This window comes from Neovison vison, chromosome 1 (genome assembly GCF_020171115.1).
Source record: "Neovison vison isolate M4711 chromosome 1, ASM_NN_V1, whole genome shotgun sequence".
Taxonomy (NCBI): domain Eukaryota; kingdom Metazoa; phylum Chordata; class Mammalia; order Carnivora; family Mustelidae; genus Neogale; species Neogale vison.
The window spans coordinates 185,846,697-185,871,857 of record NC_058091.1 but is presented as its reverse complement, the minus strand read 5'-3'; the positions used below and the strand labels follow the sequence as shown (position 1 = coordinate 185,871,857).

The following is a 25,161-nucleotide window of genomic DNA, read 5'->3' as shown; positions in this document are numbered from 1 at the left end:
CTTCAGGCATATGGGCTAACATTACTCGGTAACTTTTAAACATTCGAGTAGTTGAGCTAAGGCTCATCATCATACTGTGGAGATAATCCAGAATCTAGTGATACTGACCTGCTCTGTGAACTCTTTGCTCATAAAGAGTTGGGAAAGGTAAACAAGGTAGAGTCGTCCTACAAACCACTTTTATTATGTCTCTCCTATCCTGATTAACCTTCTGTACTGTCTGCAGTGTCTGCCCCATTGGAGTTTCTGGGATATACAGAGCAATTAATTCATGGAGGTGTAGGAAGAAAATATTACAACTCTTCTTAGGTTTATTGTTGACTGTGTCCTTTGAGTATTGCTTCATCTGAGATATCTGTATGTTCCTTTCATCCTTAAAAGATAGTTTTGCCACACTCATGGCAGTTGACAGTTCTTTTTTTTTTCAACACTTGAAAAACACTGTGCCACTTACTTTTGAACTTCATAGTTTCAGAAGAGAAATGTCTCCTATTCAAATGGGTATTCCCTGTAAGTAATGTCTTCTCCTTCTAGCTGCTTTCAAGCTTTTTAATTTTCAGAAAGTTAATTATGATATGTCTTAGCTTGAATTTCTTTGGGTTTATTGTAGGTAAGTTTCTTTCAGCTTCTTAAATTTGTAGATTTTCATCTTTGACCAAATTTGGGAAATTTCCAGACATTATTTCTTTGAATAGTCTTCAATCCCACTCTTTCTCCTCTCCTCTTGGAACTCTGATGGCACAAATATTTGATCTTTTCTGATTGTCCCACAGGTCCCTGAGGTTCTGTTAATTTTTTTCTAACCTATTGTCTCTTTGTTTAAATTGAGTAAATTCTGTTGATCTACCCTCAAATTCAGGGATTATATTTTGGGTTTTTTTTTTTTTTTTCCCACATTACTATTGAGTCTATTCAGTGAGTTTATTTTTGTTACTTTTTAATGTTATAATTTCCATTTGTTTCTCTTTTATAACTTTGTTTTCTATTGCCGAGATAATCTGCGATTCCATTTGTTTCAGGAGAATTTATGATTGGTTATGATTGGTTATGGCTGCTTTAAAATCCTTAACAAAATTACAACATCTGATCTATTGATACGTTAGTGTTAGTTGACTGCCTTTTCTCATTCAGGTTGTAATTTTCGTATATATCTGTGTGATGGATGATTTTTTATTGTACCCTGGACATTTAATCTATTTTGTTAGGAGACTCTGGGTCCTACTTAAATCTTTTATTCTTTTCAGGCAGTCACATAGTTTAAGTTTAGCATGCAGATCCTGGCCCATTTTTGTGAACTGTGGTTTCAATGATGGCTTAATTTTCAGTCTTTTTAAGTGTTTTTTGGTTTGCTAGTTTATCTGGTTCCCACTTGCTCCTTTAGTGCTGTGTTTGGGTGGAAAGAGTTTCTGTAGGCTGGGCTGCCAGATGTTTCCCTGTGGGAGAAGGGAGTGTCAGGCACATGAGCTTTGCTTGTTAGTATTTCCCTGCCTGTAGGGAATACAGTGCACTGTCTGGGCTGGGTGCTTGTGGGATTCTCTTCTGTCGGTGTCCTCAGCTGCCTGTGTCTGGGAAGGAACTAGAAGTCTTAGGTCTGTGGGGACAAAGAGGCTTTGCAGGGAAGGCTACTTTTTGTGGTGGCGTTTTCCTTGAAAGTACAGCGCAGCTATCTTGGTATCTTGGTGGGGGGAGAACATAGGAACAAAGAGACTTGACAGGTTTGGCTGCTTGTTGTGCTCAGGTCTGTATTGGTAGTGCTTCAGGGCCACCTCAGTATTCTTTCACAAGGCAGGGGAGTCTCAGGGCCAGACAGAAAGAGAGCATTTCTTCTGGCAATTTACTGTGAGCAGACCTTCCAATCCATCTGCCTGCTATTGGTACTAAGTTTACCTGGTATGGGGGAGGACTACCTTTTGATCCAGGAGAAGAAGAATGGGTTTACCTGGACTGCCTTCTGTTGCTAGGTTGAGAGTTAAGCCTCCTTCTGTTGTGTAGATGAGACAAGACACCCTGCTGTGTTATCCCCCCGCCACCCCCGCCCCCACTCCTGGGATTCCAAAGCAATTCACTTCTTTCACCACCTTTCAAAGTTCTTTCACTGTTCCTCACATTATCTCCATGGTTTACAGTTGTACTTAGTGGAAAGGAGCAGGAATCATTGTATTTACACCAATTTGTCCAGTACCTATATCATTTTAATTTCTCTTTTTGAGGATGCTGTATAGTACATATTATATATTGGTATAGTAGAGCAAATGCTCACATTTAAAAAAATAATTAATGGGTTACACAATAGAAAAAAGAAAAAGTTTAGGGACTCCTGGTTATGAGATTGAGTGAATACTGGATGACTTGGCATTTAAAACACCATGGTTTGGTCAGAAAGTATATTTTTAGTTTTTCATCCAATACTGTTCCCTTTTAAGATTTCTTGACTTTTATCATAATGGTGTATTTAATCTCTAGGAGATTCCCACTTCTTTCTATGCTTTAGCTGCATATGTTTTCTAATTTTAGTATATCAGAATTATATTTATGGTCAAGGTTATCTCAAATTCTACCTCTTTTGTGAAGCTTTCTGTGACTTCTCTAGCAAAATATGGCTTTTTTTCGGAGTCTTTATCATCTTCTATATTTCTCATATGACATTTTAAATAACATTTTGAACAGTGTACTCTAAAAGTTTATCTCTATTTCATTTTTTGAAATGCGCTTTCCTAGAGAAGCAGTACTAGCAGTGATTATCAGTAATGTATCAAATGTATGGAACTTAACCACCATTTAAAAGGGTTTAATGTAATATACACATATGCTTTGGGTGTTGTATCTTAAAATTCCAGGACTATATCCCTCCCCAGTCTTGCATTTTTCCCCTGCAGTGTAGTTGTAACATTGAGTTCCATTGAAGTGGTGGCTTGGGAGGGGTGGTGTAGTTGCTTAAGCATCAGACTCTTATTTTGGCTCAGGTCATGATCTCAGGGTTGTGAGACCAAGCCTCACAGTGGGCTCTGCACTGGGTGTGGAGCCTGTTCAAGATTCTCTTTCTCTCCCCACCACCTTTTCTTTCTGTTTCCCTCTCTAAAAAACAGGGTGGGGAATGGCTTGGTACCTGTTGCAGAGACCACTGCATGGTAGAAAATTTGGAAGTGAACTAGTAAAAACAAACACTTCAGTTTGAGGAGAGTCTGGAGAGAAGAAGGCTGGTATTGGTAGATATGACAATCAACAACCATAGGTAGTAGAAACATGGGAATTTCTGGCCAACCTCTATGCTTCACTCATGTACAGATACACAGACACCACTTCGTCTCATTTTTCTACCCCAGACGGCTTTAATTTAGTCTTTTTTTTCTCTTTAAAGTCTGCTGTGAGGTAGCATACAGTTTTCTTCCCCCACGAACACTACATTTGACTTCTGACCATCTAAAGCAAGAGCTTTATGGTTTTCCTTATTTAGTAGCTTATAGAAAGCTAAGGCAAAGTTATTTGGGGAAATCTGGGAGACCTTTCTACCTGTTCTGTGAAGCCTTTTTTAACCATCTTCTTTACATTGACCACACATATCTCAGTGTTCAAGCTCCATACTATTCATAATTCTCTCTTAGATTCTACTTTCTATATGCTTAAATATTAATCCCTGAGAATAAGTCCTATATTTAGTTTATCTCTGAATTCACTTAGCTTTGAATTTTTAGCGTAACTCCCTGTACATATGTATACAATAGGATGTATTTGGGATTGGGCTCTGTGCAGTCTCTCAGCTTCCATTCTTTATCCAGAATGCTATTTCACTGTTTGGCTTTCTTTTAGTAAGCTAGCATAGGATGGTATATTCCATATTGTTTCGTATCTTCTTGTTGTGTTACATAGTGCCACAAGTGAGTCCTGGAAAAAATCTTTCCTAATAGTCTCTTTGAGTAGAGGGAGCTGATTGATATACAGTGTGAGCTAGACCAGACCTCTTGACTGCTCTGCTCTCTTCAGGAGATATGCTTTCTTCCAAAAGAATGTATTTACATTTTATTGTCTTACTGTTATGGTAGGGGCAGACTAGCTTTGAATAGCATCTCAGATGTGTATTTCTTTTTTGTTTGTTTGTTTGTTTGTTTAATTTTTTCAGTGTTCCAAGATTCATTGTCCATGCACCCCACCCAGTGCTCCATGCAATATGTGCCCTCCTTAATACCCACCACCAGCTCACCCATCCCCCCACCATTCTCCCCACCCAAACCCTCAGTTTGTTTCTTAGAGTCCACAGTCTCTCATGGTTTGTCTCCCCCTCTGATTTACCCCAACTCACTTTTCCTTTTCTTCTCCTAATGTCCTCCATGTTATTCCTTATACTCCACAAGTAAGTGAAACCACATGATAATTGACTGTCTCTGCTTGACTTATTTCACACAGCATAATCTCCTCCAGTTCCATCCACGTTGATGCAAAAGTTGGGTATTCATCCTTTCTGATGGAGGCATAATATTCCATTGTATATATGGACCATATCTTCCTTATCCATTCATCTGTTGAAGGGCATCTTGGCTCTTTCCACAGTTTGGTGACTGTGGCCATCACTGCTATGAACATTGGGGTACAGATGACCCTTCTTTTCACTACATCTGTATCTTTGGGGTAAATAATCAGTAGTGTGTATTTCTATTTTTTACTCTCCAGTTCACCATTTGTTTGTGGTCCCTTTCAGGAAAGGAAAAGAAAACATGATGAATCTAAAGTCAGTTAATTTTTTCTGTTCTGGGGCTAGAATAGATGAAGTTTGAAGCTGTAAGCTATAATAAGTCTATTGAATAAACTTTCAAGTTTATATTATGCCAATATAAACTGGGTTAAATATACTTTGCCTATATAATATTAATTATAATATGTTTCATTGCATGAAAGATTGATATGTAAAGATTCACTCTAATATAAGGAATGGATTTGGAAATTACCTGATGACTCGGTTATGAATTCTAACCTCATTGTGCTTCAGAAAATTCTTTCCCTATAATTCACTTTGTGAAACTTTTTAATCAATAGTGCTTCCTTACATTTCAACATTTCCTTCTACCTTTTGTCCATATTTACTAGTTAAGTTTTGAAAGCCAGAAGTTTTTCTGAGAAATAAGAAACAAGGTTTTACTTAGCAAATAGAATTTTAGTGGTATTCTGTTGAAGGATACGGTGCAAAGATTGGCTTAACTGTTAAGGGACTTTCTACTATTTTTTGTTTTATTTAAACTTTTATTCTTCTTACCACTCTGTACCACTCTGAAATTTTTATGTAAAACATAAAATTAACCCTGGCTAGTTCACTTCATTTCTTATAATTAATTTTGAGTAAAAAACAAAAAACAAAAAACCCTCATATTTTCTTAAGTTATTAGCACTTTTCATAAAAGTGTGATTTATAAATATTTTTCACATTCGCAGAAAATTTGGCTTTTCATTTGCTTGAACATATTATAAAATCACACCATACCTAAGAAAATAGAATTAATGAGAATATTAGGCAACTTTCAAGTGTCTTGAGTATTTAAACAATAAAATGTTTAAAAAGTATTACCCTTGAAAGATTTTTTTAAAGATTTTATTTATTTATTTGATAGAGATCACAAGCAGGCAGAGAGGCAGCCAGAGAGGGAGGGGGGAAGCAGGTTTCCCATTGAGCAGAGAGCCTGATGCAGGGCTCGATGCCAGGACCTGGGATCATGACCTGAGCTGAAGGCAGAGGCTTTAACCCACTGAGCCATCCAGGTGCCCCCCTTCAAAGATTTTTAATGAGACATTGAAATACTTTCCTAACAATCATTGTCATTGTAATTTTTACTTCGTATATGGTAAGTCTTAAATCAGCTGTTTAGAAATAGATAAAAGTACATTCCGTTGGATTTTGTGGAAAAAAAATTGAAAGCTATTTTATTTTAATAATATTAAACTTAAAGAATATGGATACTATGGATATTACTGCTAGAGTGCATTGGTTTTTCCCAGAGATAAAACATCTCCTTTCTTAATAATGAGGATGAATTCCAGAGGCATATTTTGTCATAAATCTTAAACTAGAGATAGTTGATGCACAGCTATATATTCCAGAATAGAACATAAGAGGTTCAGGGTTAGGTCAATACAAACAATACTCACACCAAATATTAACCAACATAAAATAAGGAACCCAAATGTAAACTGAACATTCTGTAAACTAAATTTGTTAAGCTTACCCGAGTCATCTAATTAGTTTAGCTTACCTAGCTGTAAATTAGAATTGCTTAAGACTTTTTCTTTCACCCATGAATCATTTTAAAAAGTGTCCTATTTAGGGACGCCTGGGTGGCGCAGTTGGTTGGACGACTGCCTTCGGCTCAGGGCGTGATCCTGGAGTCCCGGGATCGAGTCCCACATCAGGCTCCCAGCTCCATGGGGAGTCTGCTTCGCTCTCTGACCTTCTCCCCTCTCATGCTCTCTCTCACTGTCTCTCTCTCTCAAATAAATAAATAAAATATTTAAAAAAAAAAAAAGTGTCCTATTTAATTTCCAAGTACTTGGAAACGTTCTGTTAACTTTGTTACGGATTTCTGTTAAATTTTGTTGTCAAAGAACATAACTTGTATGACCTCATTTCTTTTACATTTCTTAAGGTTTGGTCCGTGATCCAGGTTTATGATATGACTTAGCTTGGTGTATTTTCCTTATGCATTTGCAAACAGAGTTTATTCTTCTGCTTTATTATAAATAAAACAATTTCACTATAAATAACAATTTGATCCCCTTGGTTGGTGGTATTATTCAGTTATTTTATACCCATGCTGCTTTTCTCTCTACTGTCTATTACTGAAGAGGAGTTTTAATATCCCCAACTATAATTGTGAAATTATTCTTGCAGTTCTGTCCATGTCCTTCATTTTGAAGTATTGGTGGTTGAAGCATAGACTTTTAGGACAATGACATTTTCTCAGTGAATTGACATTTTATCATTACATGATTTTCCTCTATCCATGGTAATTTTCTTAGTTCTATATTTACTTTCTCTGACATTACTAGGTGTTCTAGCTTTCTTATGATTTATGCTTGCATTTTATTTCTATTTCTATCCTTTTGAGATACCTGTATCATTAAAGTTATGGTGAGTTTCTTAAGAAAGCATATATTGTCTCCTTTTTAAGATTCTTTTAAAAAATTTGTCTTTTAAATGGTATATTTAGATAGTTTATATCTAACATAATTATTGGTGTGTTTGGATTTAGGACTACCATTTTATATTTTGTTCCGATTTTTGATTTTACAGCCCTGGAATAAATCCCAGTTAGTCATGGTGAATAATCCTTTCAATGTACTGTTGGATCCTATTGGCTAGTATTTTGGTGAGAATTTTTGCATCCGTGTTCATCAAGAATTTTGTTCATCAAGGATATCCCCCTTTATTGATGGAGTCTTTTTCAGATTTTAGGATCAAGGTAATGCTGGCCTCATCAAATGAGTTTCGAAGTTTTCCTTCCATTTCTATTTTTTGGAACAGTTTCAGGAGAATAGGTATTAATTCTTCTTTAAATGTTTGGTAGAATTTCCCTGGGAAGCCATCTGGCCCTGACCTCTTGTTTGCTGGGAGATTTTTGATGACTGCTTCAGTATCCTTACTGGTTATGGGTCTATTCAGGTTTTTATTTCTTCCTGGTTCAGTTTTGGTAGTTTATATGTCTCTAGGAATGCATCCATTTCTTTCAGATTGTCAAGTTTTCTGTTGTATAATTGCTCATAATATGTTCTTATAATTGTATTTCTTTATTGTTGGTTGTGATCTCTTCTCTTTCCTTCATGATTTTATTAATTTGGGTCCTTTCTCTTTTCTTCTTGATAAGTCTGGGAAAGGGTTTATCAATCTTTTTAATTCTTTTAAAGAATCAGCCCTAGTTCCACAGATCTGTTTTATTTATCTTCTCTTGCTGGGTTTAGTCTTTCTTTGCTTTTCTTTCTTCAGCTCCTTTAGGTGTAGGGTTAAGTTGTGTACTTGAGACCTTTCTTGTTTCTTGAGAAAGGCTTGTATCACTATATACTTTCTGGACTGCCCTTGCTGTGTCCCAATGATTTTGAACAGTTGTGTTTTCATTTTCGTTTGTTTCCATGAGTTTTTTCAGTTCTTCTTTAATTTCCTAGTTGACCCATTCATTCTTTAGTAGGATGCTCTTTAGCCTCCATGTATTTCGGTTCTTTCCAACTTTCCTCTTGTGATTGAGTTCCAGTTTCAGAGCATTTTGCTCTGAAAATATGCAGGGAATGGTCCCAATCTTTTGGTACTGGTTGAGACCTGATTTGTGACTCAGGATGTGATCTATTCTGGAGAATGTTCCATGTGCACTAGAGAAGAATGTGTATTCTGTTGCTTTAGGATGGAATGTTCTGAATATACCTTTGATGTACATCTGCTCCAGTGTGTCATTTAAAGCCTTTATTTCCTTGTTGATCTTTTGCTCGGATGATCTTTCCATTTCAGTAAGTGGCATGGTTAAGTCCCCTACTGTTATTGTATTATTGTTGATGTGTTTCTTTGATTTTGTTGTTAATTTGTTTATATAATTGGCTGCTCCCATGTTAGGCTCATAGATATTTAAAATTGTTAGATCTTATTGGACAGACCCCTTAAGTATGATATAGTGTCCTTCCTCATCTCTTATTATAGTCTTTGGCTTAAAATCTAATCTATCTGATAAAAGGATTGCCACCCCAGCTTTCTTTTGATGTCCATTAACATGGTAAGTTGTTTTCCACACCCTCACTTTAAATCTGGAGATGCCTTTGATTCTAAAATGAGTTTCTTGTAGACAGCATATTGATGGATCTTGTTTTTTTATCCATTCTTGATACCCTATGTCTTTTGATTGGACATTTAACCCATTTTCATTCAGGGAAACTATTGAAGGATATGAATTTAGTGCCAGTGTATTGTCTATAAGGTGACCGTTACTGTATATTGTCTCTGTTCCTTTCTGGTCTGTTACTTTTAGGATCTCTCTTTGCTTAGAGGACCCCTTTCCATATTTCCTGTAGGGCTGGTTTGGTGTTTGCAAATTCCTTTTTTTTTTTTTTTTTTAAAGATTTTATTTATTTATTTGACAGACAGAGATCACAATTAGGCAGAAAGGCAGGCAGAGAGAGAGGGGAGGGGTAAGCAGGCTCCCCGCCGAGCAGAGAGCCCTATGCGGGGCTCAATCCCAGGACCCTGGGATCATGACCTAAGCTGAAGGCAGAGGCTTTAACCCACTGAGCCACCCAGGCACCCCTGCAAATTCTTTTAATTTTTGTTTGTCCTGGAAGTTTTTTTAATCTCTTCTTCTATTTTCAATGACAGCCTAGCGGATATAGTATTCTTGGCTACCAATTCTTCTCATTTAGTACTCTGATTATATCATGATAGTTCTTTCTGGCCCACCAGGTCTCCTTGGATAAGTTTGCTGCCAATCTAGTATTTCTACCATTGTATGTTACAGACTTCTTGTTCCAAGCTGCTTTCAAGATTTTCTTTTAGTCCCTAAGACTTGTAAGTTTTATTATTAGAGACAGGGTGTGGATATGGCTTTGATAACTATCTGGCTGAACTCCTGGGACTTGATGATATTTTGGTCTCTTACTCCTCTGCCGTCTTGCCCACATTTTTTTTTTTTTACTTTTGGTCTTTTCTTAACCTAAATTTAGGTTCTCAGTTCTTACTATTTCCCTAGCTTTTCAGTCCTCTTGAATAAGAGGGGCTTTTTTTGCTTTTGTTTTTAAATTTTATTCAGGTTTTTCAATGCTTTGCAGGGGGATTGTTGGTGTGATCCTCCTTACCACTCTTTGAAATGAAAAGTTCTCAACAAATCAGTTTTGCAATTTAAAATAATAACTCTTCTGCCTGCCAGACTGCATTCTTTTGGTAGTGTACTTTTGGTAATATATGTGGTGTGGAAATTAAACCAAGAAATGCTACTCAAATGAAAGGTAGAATTTTTGCAATATGTGCTTTTTTACATTTCTCATTTTTAAAAATCAGCCTAATGGAAATACTTTACATATAGCAAAATGTATAGGTTTTAAATGTTTAGTTCATTGAAATACCAATAAACTGAATATTTCCCTAAACCCCTCAGAATTACTTCTTGGCTGCCCATCTTCTCCAACCTTTGCCTCAGGCAACCACTGCTCTGTTTATAGCATTACAGATATGTTGTCCACTTCTAACAATTTATATAAAGCAACTCATTATGTCTGCCTGTGTGTAATGTTTCTTTGGCTGTAGTAGCTTGGCCAAATATTGTGCAAATGCTCTGTTTTATGTATTTGGAATAAATTCCTATTTATTGGTGAATAATAACTAATTGCCTGACTACACCAAAATTTGTTTCTTGATTCTCATCTTGATGTGTATGTTGAGCTTCGTAAGCCGCTGCCAAATTGTCTTCCAAAATGCTGTACCATTTTATGTCCTTACCAATGGTGTATGCGTACTCCAGTTGCTCCACACCCTCACAATCTCCTGATGCTGTTCATATTCTTAATTTTCTTATTCTTTCATATTCTGTTATCTTTTTAATTATTTGTATTTCATATTGGCACCTTATTGTGGTTTATAGTTGTATGTCACTGACTAATATTATCAAACATATTTTGATGAACTTACTATTTGTCCATCCTCTTTCAAATTTTTTATCCAACTTATTTTTTGAAGTTTTTATTTAAATTCCAGGTAATATACAGTATAATATTAATTGCAGGTATACAGTTTAGTGATTCAGTACTTATATATAACACACAGTGCTCATCACAAGTGCACTCCTTAATCCCCATCACCTATTTCACCCATCCTTCTACCCATCTCCACACTGGTAGCCATCAGTTTGTTCTCTATAGTTAAGAGACTGTTACTTGATTTGTCTCTTACTTTTCCGTTTGCTTGTTTCTTTTGTTGCTTAAATCCCACAGATGAGTGTAGTCATATGGTATTTGTCTTACTCTGACTTATGATTCTTAGCATGATACTCTCAAGCTCCATCCATGTTGTTACAAATAGCAAGAGATTATTCTTTCTTATGGTGAATAATATTCCAGTGTGTGTGTGTGTGTGTGTTTGTCTGTGTCTGAGATATATCACATAAACATTTATTAATATAGCACTTATTTATTTATTTATTTGTTTGTTTGTTTATCTTTTTTATCCATTTATCAGCCCGTGGACACTGGGGCTGTTTACATAAAATTTGGCTATTGTAGATTATTTGTAACCAATTTCTTAAAATTCAGTTGTTTCTCAACTTTTTCCTGAGGTATGAGTCCTCTACACACAGTTATTTGTTAGATAGATGTAATGCAAAAATGTTTTTTCAGATGTAGTTTGCTGTTTCATTTATCAAATGATGGCCTTTGGAAGAAAACATGTTTATAATTTTGATGAATTACAGTTGTTTCTTCTCTACAGTTAGTGCTTTTTGTGTCCTAAAAATCTTTGCTTACTCTCTTGGTCAAGAAGCTATTCTCCAGGGTGCCTGGGTGGTTTAGTAGGGTAAAGCCTCTTCCTTCAGCTCAGGTCATGATCCCAAGGTCCTGGGATTGAACCCCGCATTGGGCTCTCTGCTCAGCGGGGAGCCTGCTTCTCTCTCTCTCTGCCTGCCTCTCTCTTTCTGCCTACTTGTGATCTCTGTCAAATAAATAAATAAAATCTTTAAAAAAAAAAAAAGAAAAAGAAAAGAAACTATTCTCCTGTTTTTCCTCCAGGTCCTTTTTAACTCTAGCTCTGTATTTAGATTGAAAGACTGTACATGTAAAATATTATTGAAAAAAGTCAATGTGGTTCTCTTTGTTGACCGAGCAGAGGGTGGCAGTCATATATGTTTTAAAGTGTTCCAGAAGGTAAAGTGCTTCAAATGGCTGTCCAGAATATTTTTAAACTATTTTTACTTGAATATTTTTACTTGAAGATATGTGATTACTTGTTGTAAGTCATTCCATAGATCATATTATATTTCAGTCTATATAATGGGGGAATGCTACACTTTAACATTTAATAAAAAAATAAGTTACATAGAAAATATATTACCCCAGAACTTTTTTTCTTCTCTCTTCCCCCCTGCCCATGTTTTTCCTTTCCTTCTTTCCTTCATTTCTTCCTCTCTCCTTCTTTCTTCCTTCATTACTTTTCTGTTTTCTTTAAAAAAAAACTTATGTCCTCTTTTAACCTTATGTTATTGTGTAGTTTCCTAGTTGAGATTTTTTAGATGATAAAGTGGTCCTATGTAGTAGTTAGTTCTTGAGATAATAGGATATTCTTTTATAATGGCATGTTTGTATTACTAATCTTGTGTATCCTAGTGATATTGTAGTTGATACTTGTTGCTTTATTATACTACAAGAATGTACTTGGGAAAGGTGAGGAAACTGCATGTAGTGAGTGTCATAGACACCTATAACTCGTGACCAGTTTACATGTGGAAGATTAGCTCTTAGTAATGTTATCTTAGATGCTCAAGTGGGAATTGGACATTTTGCACTGTACAGTGATACTCTCTCATGAACTTAGGACACAACTGTTATGAAATGATGAAGTAAAGGATAGCCAAATTTTATGGTGGGAGGAAAATGCGTGCTATGTTCTAGTTACAAGGATACTACCATTTTGAGGGCTGAGATTTCTGATAGAAGTTAGCAGTAATGTCGATTTTAAAATCCTCTTGTTTAGTAACATTTCTTAAACCTGTTTCATAACCTCTTGAAGTCACAACTTGTGAGAATGCTGTTGATTTAATGGTCTAAATGAAATACCCCTTAATTCTCTTGCCCACTGCCTCAAATGGATCTTACAATCAAGAGAAATGCACTCTTGCTTTGGGCTAAAACTGTTGTTCTCTTTCTTTGCCCTAGGATAAGAAATGGGTTCTCAATCATGAAGATGTCACATTGGGAGAATTACTGGGCAAGGTACGTGGTCAAATGAACTAAATAACCAAAAGTCTTTATAGTAACTGTGCACGCTACGGATTTCTTAGTTTTCTCCAGAGCCTTTCTTGCATTCTAGCACACAGCAAGGCACATTCCCACATGAAGCCAGGAGGACACAATACCACATCTGCTACAAATACTGCAGTGTTCAATGAAACATATAGGTAAAAATCTGTGAGAAGTTTAAGGATGATTCTTGGCTTTTTAAAATAGTATACGTCTGTTTTCCTCTGGAAGGACTTAAACCGTAATGAGTTTATTACAGTGTGATAAAACCAAAACTAGTAATTGGAGATGGGAAAGAGACTATAGGGTAATAGAAGTTTAAACACCTAATAGTCCTACTCCATTTGTTTCTGGTTATACAGGATAGCTCAGAAAAAGTAGCATATGCTACTCTCTGATATTTCAGGATTGTGTATAGTTCACAGTATCTAACAGCACTAGATGCATTATTTCATCTAACAACTATGTGGAGAAGACAGGTTTCAATATAAAGATTCATTTTATAGGTAGGTCTGGTAGTGGTCAGAGAAGGCAACTTGTATGTGATGAAAGTCCCTTTTTCTTCCAGTCTAGTTTGAAGTTTATTCCAACTCATAGGCCATATGAATGTATATTATGTTGAATAATAATAGTAGACATTTGATCTTTAATCAAATGGACTATTTGCAAATTATTAATTGCTGATTCATGATTGAGTCCCAGTAGGTAAATATTAACGTCTTTGTCAATGACTTCATTGATGTTTCCATTTGAAAGTTTGAATTGAGTATAGTTTTATAGGTGCAGTGTGAAAGATAGTATAAAATACAGATATTAGAGAAAACTATTACTCATGTTTTTTGAGTGATGAATACTAAAGGCTCAGCATTTTACGTAAAGAAAGGGATGATTATTAATTTTTTATTCAAATGTCAACTTGATGAACTGACAAATTTTTTCTTATACTCCCTTTTTTTAATCTCTGATATATATAGATAAAGCAAATCCCTGTTGAAATAATCCATTTTGTAGGATTTTCTTATTATTTTAAAATATCCTTTCCATATGGGAGCATTAAATTGCTATTGGAAAGCAGTTTTTATTGACTGCTAATACTTAATAAGTAAATTATAAAGAATCTCAAGCTAAAAGCAGTAGCTTATGTGTTTATTTCATTTGCATTGCAGTCATCATTCTTAAGGAAGTGTTCCTTCTTTCCATTACTTTAGGTCAGTAACTCAGGAGCAGTAATTGGACCAAAAATTATTACAAATAAATTAAATTTCCATGAAAATACAACTAAAAATTATAAAACAAATCACTTACTGAAATAGAATGTGTTGAGGAACACTGCTTTTTTAAATGCCAAGAAAAACTATTTTCAGTTAAAGAGAAATATTTCAATTATTTTTATGTTTAGTTTAATATGTGAGATATGGTACATTAGGAAGGATTTTAATCTCTAGATTCTTACTAAAGTTATTTCGAAGAATAATATTTTCTCAGTGACAAGGCAATAGCATGAGGTCATTTTAAATAAATTTAATCACTTTAATAAGACTGAAACTTTAAAGACACTGTATTAGTTTAGTTTCAGCTAATATTTTTGAGTATAAACTGATTTATGATTTAATCTTTTCACTACCTATTCTTTTTTTTTTTTAATTTTTTATTTTTTATAAACATATATTTTTATCCCCAGGGGTACAGGTCTGTGAATCGCCAGGTTTACACACTTCACAGCACTCACCAAAGCACATACCCTCCCCAATGTCCATAACCCCACCCCCCTTCTCCCAACCCCCCTCTCCCCAGCAACCCTCAGTTTGTTTTGTGAGATTAAGAGTCACTTATGGTTTGTCTCCCTCCCAACCCCATCTTGTTTCATTTATTCTTCTTCACTACCTATTCTTAATAAATATTTACAGCATACTCCTTGAGAGTGCATGAGGAAAAAAGAATTAGTCATGGTTTCTATACTGTCAGACTTTGGAATTGTGTAGTTATAGAAGATTGAGGTAGGAACTTTTAACTTTTTTATCCAGCAATATGTAATTAGACTGTACTTGATATATGGTTGGTATTCAAGAAATATTTTATTCACCCCTGCAATATTTATGGAATGTCTCCTTTGTGCTATACTCTCTTCTAGACACTCAGGATACATCAGCCTATAAAGGAGACAAATATCTTTGCCCTGTTGGAGCTTATATTCTATCTAGCAGGGGAAGATGGAGAAATTATAAACAATAAATAGCTAAATTTTATATTAGAGGATGCTAAGCCCTGTAAAAAATACAGGGAGATTGGGAGTGCTGTTGGCCAGGGTTGCAATTTTTAATAGAGAGATCTGGGTATGCTTTATTATAATTGTTTACGTTTATATAAAAAGTTGGAAGGGTTTTAGCCATGAGGACATCTGAGAAAGAGGGTTCTAGGAAAATGGAGTAAGCAATGCGAATTTTCTTTGAAAAGCGAGGCAGACAGTTTGGCTGTAAGTGAGTTCAGTAAGCAGGCAGGTAGGTGACAGGACAGGAAGTGGGTGAGGCAGTGAGGGTGTAAATCATGTAGAACCCTGCAGGCCATTATAATTGCTTTGGCTTTATGTATGAGAAGATGAGTTAGTGGATGACTTTGAGTGGAGGGGTAGCATGATCTTACTTAGTAAAAAGATCACTGTGGCCGTTATGTTGAATACAGGCTGACAAGTTGGAAGTTTAGGCGGCACTTGCCCTTACCAAACTAATAGATGGTAGTTGCTAGATCAGGGTGGTAGCAGGGGTGGTGGCAGAAACTTGTGAGTTCTGGTTGTTTTTGATGTTGAACCAACTGAATATCCTAATGAAGTCCATGTGGGGCATGAGAGAAGGGGAGGTCAGTGGAGGTGCAGTAAGTTTTGGGGGAATAAATTTAGGAGTTAGGTTTTGGATGTATTAAGTTTTGTCTGTTTGTCAAATGGAGAGTCTGGAAAGATGGCTGGCTCTCAAGTCTGGAGTTTAAAAAAGCGGTCTGGATCAAAAGTACAAATTTGCAGCTGTAGCATATATTTTTGGTAGTTATATATATATGTTATTTAAGATTTTTAATTAGAATGTATTTGATATATAACGTGTACATTTAAGGTGCACAGTATACTAAATTGATACGCCATTGTAGTGGTATTTAGCGTCTCTAGCACATTATGTATTTTTTTTTTTTTTTGTGGCTGAAAAGTTGTAGCCTCTTAGCAAGTTTGATTATAATATAATAGTATTTGTATTCACTATCTTGTGCATTAGATTTCTAGTGCTTACTTCTCAAAAGTTTAGTTAGTACCCTTAGACAATATCAATCCTATCTGCCCCCCCTTCCCCATTCTTTGTTACCTCCATTTTACTCTCTGTTTTTATGAGTTTGGCTTTTTTGGATTTCATAAATGTGATGGTATATTTAGTATTTGTCTTTCTTTGTGTGATTTATCATAATGTGCTCAACTTTTATCTGTGGTATTGCAAATGGCAGAATGTCCTGCTTTTTCATGGTTGAATGGCATTACTTTGGATATATACCACATATCGATGGCATTTAAAGCCATATGACCAGTTGAGCTCAGTAATGGAGTAGGTCTCTATCAGAAGAGAGGATGGAGACTGAACCCTGGTCACTGTTATAATAGGCTTCAGACAAAGATGCAGTCACCGAAAGAGGCTAAGAAAGAGAAATCAATTGCAAAGATAAAAAAAAAAAAAAAACCACAGAAGATAAGGCATCTTGGAAGCCAAAAGAAGAAAGTATATCAAGGAAAACAGAGTAATCAATGGTGTTAGGTTCTGCTAATAGGTCAAATGAGATGATGACTGGGAATTCACTGTAGACTTTAGTAAGGAGATGGCCACTGGTGACTCAGCTGAGCAGTTTCCTGGGAATGATTTAGCAGAAAGCCAGATTAAAATAGATGAAGAGAGAATGGATGGAGAGGAATTAGAGATAGCAAGAACGAAAGTCTTTCAAGCTTTGTTGCAAAAGGAAGCATAGATATGTGGTGGTAGTTTCAAGAGAATGAATTGTGTTGTTTTACCCTGAGAGACACAACAGCATGGTGGTTTGCAGTTGGGAATAAGCTAGTGAAAAACAGACTATTTTAGTAGGAGAGATGAGAATTGCTGGAGCAACATTAAGAGCCCTCTAGAGGGTTGTCCTCATGAATTTAAAGTGAAACCAGTCAGTGGGGTGTGGATTTTCTTCAGCCACATTTAGCTGCATAGGTGCAGAGTAGGCAGAGTGTTGAGTTTAATCAGGATTGTAGATTTGACAAGGGAGTTTAATAGATGAAGATCAACAGTGAAGTTGAGAAATGTACAGTAAGCAGAATGTATATCAGCAATTGCTGACTATAGAATTTAAACTGGATAAGCAAGGAAGGAAGGGCGTTAAGGGGGTGTTGGATAATGAAAGCAGTAAGAGCTAAAGATTTGGAAGTTCCTGAGTAGTTAAAGGATTTCTGGAGTCTGGATACTAAAGGAAGTAAGCTACAAAAGTAGAAGCCAGGTAGAAGATGGGATGAATAAAATGGGTACTACAGGGGAGTTACATTATTGGCGGTGGCAAAGTTGTTCTGTTTTGTTTTTATTTAGAGCGGGGGAAGGGGCAGAGGGAGAGAGAGAATCTTAAGCAGGCTCCATGTCCAGCACAGAGGCATGGAGACCAATTGAGGGCTTTATCTCAAAAGATCAATATCATGACTTGAGCTGAAATCAAGAGTCAGACACTTCACTGAGCCACCCAGGTGCCCTGGCAGTGGCAAAGTTTAAGGCATCATCCTAGAAAAAATAGGTTGGAGCACAAGATTACTGGAGAAATGATGTTCAGAGGAACCTGAGGGTTTGAAGTGTTGGAAGGTACTTTAAGTGTCTATTGAAATGGACAGGAATTAAGACAAGAGTAACCCTGAATACTGTGTCCTAGGGGTTAAATTGTTAATAAACAAAAGAAGATACTTTCAAATCAAATGTTAGCTACGGTAAGGGGCAGTGGATATATAATCAAATTATAAAGTTTCAGAGCTTGATTTTGGGAATGCAGGAAGGAAAATGTTTTGACAAGGAGCTAGTTGAATACTCAATTATCATCTCCAGGCCAGTGGGAGAAGGGAAAGTGAAAGGGGAATTATAACTTAAGTTCAGAAGGCAAAAGGAAGCTCAGCCACCATTTGACTGCTCAGGTGAGAGCCAAGTTTGTGAGAACAAAAATGTGAAGAGAATCACCAACGAATAGAGTCACGATAAAATATTGATGATGGTGGACCATGAATTTCAGAATGAATGAATTCCGAAATAGACCTACCTTCCAATCCAGCAATCGCATTACTTGGTATTATCCAAAGAATACAAAAATAATGATTGAAAGGGATACACGCACCCCAATGTTGTAGCAGCATTATTTACAATAGCCAAGATATGGAGGCCACCCAAGTGTCTATTGATTAATGAATGGATAAAGAAGATGTGGTAAATATATACAATGGAATATTATTCAGCCATAAAAAAATGAAATCTTGCCATTTGCAACAACATGGATGGATCCTGAGGGTGTAATGCTAAGCAAGTCAGAGAAAGATAAATACCGTATGATGTCACTCACGTGTGGAATTTAAGAAACCAAATGAACAAAGGAAAAATAAAAGGCAAACCCCAAAAAACCCAGATTTTTAACTGTAAAAAAACCAAACAGATGGTTACCAGAGGCAGGTGAGAAGGGGATAGGTGATATAGGCTAAGGGGAGTAAGAGTACACTTACCAGGGGATGCCGGGGTAGCTCAGGCGTCCCCTGGTAAGTTAAGTAAGTTGGTTAAGTGGCTGCCTTTGACTCAGGCCATCATCGCAGTGTCCTGGGATCGAGTCCTACATTGGTCTTCTTGCTTGGCAGGAAGCCTGCTTCTCCCTCTGCCTCTGCTGCCACTCTGCCTGCCTGTGCTCTCTCTCTCGCTCTCTCGCTCGCTCTCTCTCTCTCTCTCTCTGACAAATAAATAAATAAATAAAATCTTTAAAAAAAAAATCTTTATCGCTATGGGTACTAAGTAATATGTGGAATTTCTGAAGCACTACATTGTATATCTAAAACTAACATAACACTGTTAATTACACTAGAATTTAAAAATTTTTCTAAAAATTTCTGCTGACAGAAATTAGATGTAAATAAATGTACAGTTATAAAAATATACATTGAAATAAATATTTTAGTAATTTTAAATTTAATAATGACATAAAACGTAGACACCTTGAACTGTTGATTGAGAGTTAAATTGCTCAGGGCTCCTGGGTGGCTCAGTTGGTTCAGTATCTGACTCTTGATTTCGGCCCATGGCATGTTCTGGGGACTGCACAAGGAATCTGCTTGAGATTCTCTTCCTCTTGTCCCTCCCCCTGGTCATATGCATTCTCTGTCTTTCTCTCTCTCTAAAAAAATGAAATAATAATAAAAATAATAAATCTTTTTAAAAAAAAGTTACATTACTCCTAGAACTCAAACCCAGTAATTAGCAGAGTCCTAGTTCAGTTACTTCTTGCTCAACAATAGTGTTGACGCTTATTAAAAGGCTTGCATATTAGGATTATAGTTATGTAAAAGATATATAAACATACATAAAAACTTGAACACTAAAAACTAGTTGTTGTGTTAGCTTTATAGATCTTCTTTGTCATATTTGGTTTTATATTAATAGTAAAAAACAAATGACCCCAAAGTTGAAATAAGGCATGTTAAGTCAAAGTGGGTTAGAGCCATAGCATGAGGTTAGGGATTTATATGTTTGATAGAAACTCAACATGGGTGACCATGGCATTTGGGTAAGTACCTCCTCTTCCTCGGTGCCTTTCTAAGATGGACAGTCCTTGATCTGCCTGGTTCTGTTGCCTCTCCCTTATTCCCTGACACTCTTCAACTGCCATTCAGTTTTAGGAATCCATACCAAGTCTCCTCATGGAGTCTTTGCTTTATCTTGAAACATTAATTGATAACTTCTTAATCTAATAAAAATTTAGAGCTTGGGGGTAATGAGTACTGCAAGACATTAAACTTAAATACTTCGGATGGCTTCACTTTGAGTTTCTCCTTTTATCCAAGTCTCTTAGAATTTTTTTCCCTTTTTTCTTTTTTGGTTTTCCTCAAGCTTCAGTCTCTTAAATGGTGGGTGGGTTGAGTACTATTTTTAAAGTTGGAGGTTTGGAAAGAGCAACATTTCCAATCTTTGTCTCCACTTAAGAGTCTGAATAAAGCTAACAGAATACTTTGAATACAAAACTCATTATTATGTGCTTTCCTTGTATTTTGCAAAGATTGATGTGTCTGTCTTATATCCTAAACAGTAAATGTGTTTGTATTTTCAGGGAAATTTTGGTGAAGTATATAAGGGCATATTAAAGGATAAAACTGCTGTTGCTGTTAAAACATGTAAAGAAGATCTTCCTCAGGAACTGAAAATTAAATTTTTACAAGAAGCCAAGTGAGTTTGTAAAAGTTATATTAAACATGTATTTATAAGTTAATACTATAACATTAAATGTGAAGTTTGGAATTAAATTATGATTTACTGAATAGAAGTAAGCACTTTTAGAATGTTCATAAGGAAGCACTTAATCAGTGTAGAAATGAAAAGTTTGTTTTTGAACTAGACTATATTAGTTACACAATCACAGCCAAAAGAACCAGATGCTAAAAAACAGTGTATTCTTCAATATTGGTATACTGCAATATTTTTTGCTTTTATCTCATATACATATACATAGGCATGTATATATGCAGTGTTATGGTTGTCTTTATAATAAAAATATAACTGTATTCTATATACAAATACATAATTTATGTATATATATTTAGATACATATAATTATATCTATCTAACCTTCCTTAGATGTTTTCAGTTGATAGTCTTTACTGAGCTGTTACCTTTCTTTTCTGAGAACCTCAGATTTCGTCTTCAACTCATTGTTGGGCATTTGTTCCAAAATCTGCACATTGTTTTTTTCCTAATCTTCTAGGATGATTGGCTAAAATTTAATGTTCCAACTTGCTATCGCTGTATTGCGTGTGGTTAACACTGTTCTGTTAGTGGCAAAATACAGTATATACAACACAGCACAAAACAAATAGAAATGGACAGAGTAAGGATGAACACTCATTCTGAGATGCATGGATACATGGATGGGAATGAAAGAGACTACACAGAGATTTGTATTGTAAAGGGAGAAAGGGAAAGGTGCGTGTGTGTACGCGCACATATATGGATATATGTTTCTATCATGGCATAGTGTGTAAAATTGAAGTTCCTATATAGAGGAGAGAGGAGAGAAATGCAGACAATCAAGATGATGGCAACCAGAGAACTAAGTGCATAGGTTGGAGCATTTTGATGTACATTTCTCCATTCATTATCTAAAAATGAATATTGATAACAATGTATTAACCTAGTTGGATGCATTTATTAAATATTGTCATAGAATCAAGTTGTAAACTTTCTAAAGGTACGTTTTTGGAAGGTCAAAAATATGCTATGATAAAGGCATGCTATCACTAAAGAAATTCACAAAAGAACTATGAACATTTTGCAGGTATTCATAGGTTTTCTTAGGTACAAGGTTATATGTTATTTTGAAAAAGTTAATTTTCATGCTCTCTAATTTGTGATTTTTTTACTACAAAATAAAGTATTAAACTTCCTAAAGTGGAAAAGCCCATTTTCTAAAGTGGAATTATGAATTTCTAGGTAAAAAATGAGAGTTGTATCCTTGAAGTCCCAAGTTTCTTTAATAGACGATAGAGAGCTATATATTTAGATACTTAATATTGAGTTCAGGCTGGCTATTTTGTGGACTTTCTTTACTAAGAAGTTTCCAACCTAAGAAATGACATTTTGGATTAAAGTCAAACATTCTAAGACTTGCTTTTAATTCCTCATAAAAGTTGTAAGCTCGAAGTTGGTGACAATATTTTCCTTATCTCTGGAATTTTTCCCACTCTATCTTTTCCCTTATAAATCAATATATATTTTCAATCTAAAGCATTTTTCTTAGTTATCTCCCCTTTGGTTGGAGTTGTACAAAACATTTATAAACTGTTTTGTCTTTCTTCCAACAGTTATTTTTTTCATTCTCTTAGGAAAGAAAACTGCATTTTCAAAGATAAGTGAATTTATAACTATGTCAATAGGATAATCTAGAATAAAATTTGGTAACAAATATTCAGGATAAATAGGCCTATAAGGGAATATAATTTATTTTTAACTTATGCTTGGAGTGCCATGGATGAGCTGTGCTACTTTTATAGCCCTCTGATGAAATTTTGCCTTTATCCAAGCAAAGTCCCCTCTGCTTCAGCTGAAGTCTACATTGAAACTGTCACTTAACCTAGTTTTCATCTTTAGCCACTTTCCTCAAAACTTTTGAGTTTTTACCATTTTGAAATTGATTGTGTTCAAGATAATATTTTATAAAATTTAATGAGATGATTAGTCTATAGCATTTACCAATACAAATTGAGTCCTTATTTAGGTCTTTTCAATCAGGTGTGTCCTAAAACAGAACAAAACAAAAAGATGCAACTCTAGCAGCTTACAGTTTCTGGTCCATTAATACTTGTCAATTATGCTTTTGTGGTAGCGGCTAAAACAAGATACTTTGAAGGGAGTTGTACATGTTTGAGACTAAGTAAGTTGTTCATACTTACCATGGTTGTTAGTATTCAGAGTGAATAGTAATTTTTATATGAAAATTTAATTGGATTAAGGAGAATTGACTCATTTGTACCTGTAGTTTGTCAGTATTTATCCAAACTTGTATACATCCCACCATTTATCGTACTTTGGCTTCATACTGAAGTTTTAAAAGAGAATTGTGTCGAGTAGAGTATATTCTACTTGGGCACACTATTCATGACGATTTAATGCTTTAGTGTTTAAATGATAACTATTTTTACACTTCTCTTATCCAGAATTCTCAAGCAATACGATCATCCCAATATTGTCAAACTTATAGGCGTTTGCACACAAAGACAGCCTATCTACATCATTATGGAACTGGTTCCAGGTAATGATTTTAGAAGTTTCTTCGATGACATGTTAATGTCATGTTTTATTATTTTTATATGTTCAGTCTTTTTTATTTCTCCTTGTAAAGTTCTCAGCAATTTTGTTTAACATTTTCCTGATGACAGAGAGCTGTACACATGCTTGATATTTTTATACTCTATATTACTTTGCTGTTGTCTAGAAATGTCAGCCAAGAGGAGGATATATATATATTTTTTAAGAGGAGATATATTATTACAGTGGGATTACACATGGAATTTAGTTATGTATGTTTTTGTTAGAAAAGCTGTTTATAAAAATAGTCTACTTGGTTTGACTTTATAACAATGGTAGTACTATCTTACATTTTGTTCATTGTGTATTATTTTCCAGGTACAATACCACACATCCTCTTGTTTGGCTGTATATAAAATTCCATAGTGTTTTAAATCCTTTATGAACTATCTTTCATAAGCAAACCAAAGAAAAAGTAATCTTTTGAGGAATTTGTCCTACATTTCTTTTTGGTCACTTTGACCACCTTTCAGGTCTTGTGGTTAACCATTTTTGCCAACAAACAAGGATAACTTTTGACTGATAGAGTATATTTTTAAGTTTCTTTCACTGTATATCCTCTTTTGGTAGAAAATATAATTAGCAGTAAAATTTGATTTTGGTAAAAAATATATACAGTGTTTAGTAATTGACAAAGATTTGTTTTAGCCAGTATTTGGTCATTTAAAAAGAAATTTAAAGGAACATGAAAAATATTTCTAACTAGAAATATATGGTAAATAAACCTGATATTATAGATTGCTCATTAAATATTGCTCACATAAGTCTTCTATTAAGGATAGTTGCTCTCATTTTTATCCCATTGCTTTGCTTGCTATTGCAATATAGTTTTTTTTTTTAAAGATTTTATTTATTTATTTGACAGAGAGAGATCACAAGTAGGCAGAGAGGCAGGCAGAGAGAGAGAGAGGAATGCAGGCTCTCCGCTCAGCAGAGAGCCCGATGCAGGACTCGATCCCAGGATCCTGGGATCATGACCTGAGCCGAAGGCAGTGGCTTAACCCACTGAGCCACCCAGGTGCCCTGCAATATAGTTCTTAATAATACTATGTACCTGCAGGATTTAGGATCATCAACGTCATCTTCATCCTCATCAAGGTAGCACTGTTAGGTACATTGTGTGTTTGCATGGCTTATGCTATTTATGATCCGTCCCTTAAAGTAGCTTTCAATATATTTAAGAAATATGATAGATTACAGTCTAAAATTTAAAAATAATTGAATAGCTACAGTTTTAACCAAATGATACTATATACATATAAATAGTCAGATTCGTGCAAATGAAGTCCCCAGTTAATAAGGGATGTCACTGAGAAACTTAGATTTGAAAGGTGGGGCAGAGTTGGTAAGGAAAGGTGATTTTGGTCTTAGGAAGGATGGATGACAAATACCAGAGAGTAGGTACAAATTGAACAAAAGAAGATAGCTTTGCAGGAGAGGCAGGGAAGTGTTACCTGACACTAATAACCTGTATTGATAATTTTTAAAGGAATAAGAATAATGAACTACATTAGAAAACTGAAAATGTAATGAAAGAAAATTAAAAGTGAAAATTTCCCACTCAGTAATATAACCCTTTCCAAAGCTAATTATTATCTAATTGTGTGTGTGTTTATGTGTGTATGTGTGTTTCAAAGAAAATATTTAATACAGATACCCAGTTTTTATGCACGTCCTTTAAATTTAATTATAGAGACATACTCTAATACTTTTCAGGTCTTTTTTCTTATTAATATAACTTAGAGTTTCATTGTTTCATATTCATCCATATAGTTCTATCTTTTCTTTGTAATAGTTTTAGAGCATTCCATATTACAGATTTGTGTAATTTTAATCAGTCTTCTACTTACAGATACTTTGGTTGTTTCTGTTTATATATATATATGTTCTGCTTTGTTTTTTACAAATGATGCTGAATTAATATCTTTGGAGTAATAACATAAGAAGCATTTTGAACTATATAGGGTAAATTTTTAGCAATGAGATAGTTGGGTGCAAGTTAATGTGCATTTTGACTTATAGTAAATGTATTAGCTTTCTTTTGCTGTGTAACAGATGATCACAACCCGACAGCTTTAATCAATATCCATTTATTACCTCATAGTTCTACAGA

The 25,161-nt window shown here is 35.1% G+C and overlaps 1 protein-coding gene across 3 annotated transcripts in view; it reads left to right on the top strand.

The window, feature by feature from the left end:
* FER (FER tyrosine kinase) overlaps positions 1-25,161 on the top strand; it is a 536,624-nt gene that overhangs the window by 343,858 nt on the left and 167,605 nt on the right. For all 3 annotated transcript variants that reach the window (XM_044264382.1, XM_044264368.1, XM_044264376.1), the window contains exons 14-16: positions 12,871-12,927; positions 20,299-20,414; positions 22,898-22,992. In XM_044264382.1, the coding sequence (XP_044120317.1) occupies positions 12,871-12,927; positions 20,299-20,414; positions 22,898-22,992 (268 nt within the window). The remainder of the gene's footprint in view (positions 1-12,870; positions 12,928-20,298; positions 20,415-22,897; positions 22,993-25,161) is intronic.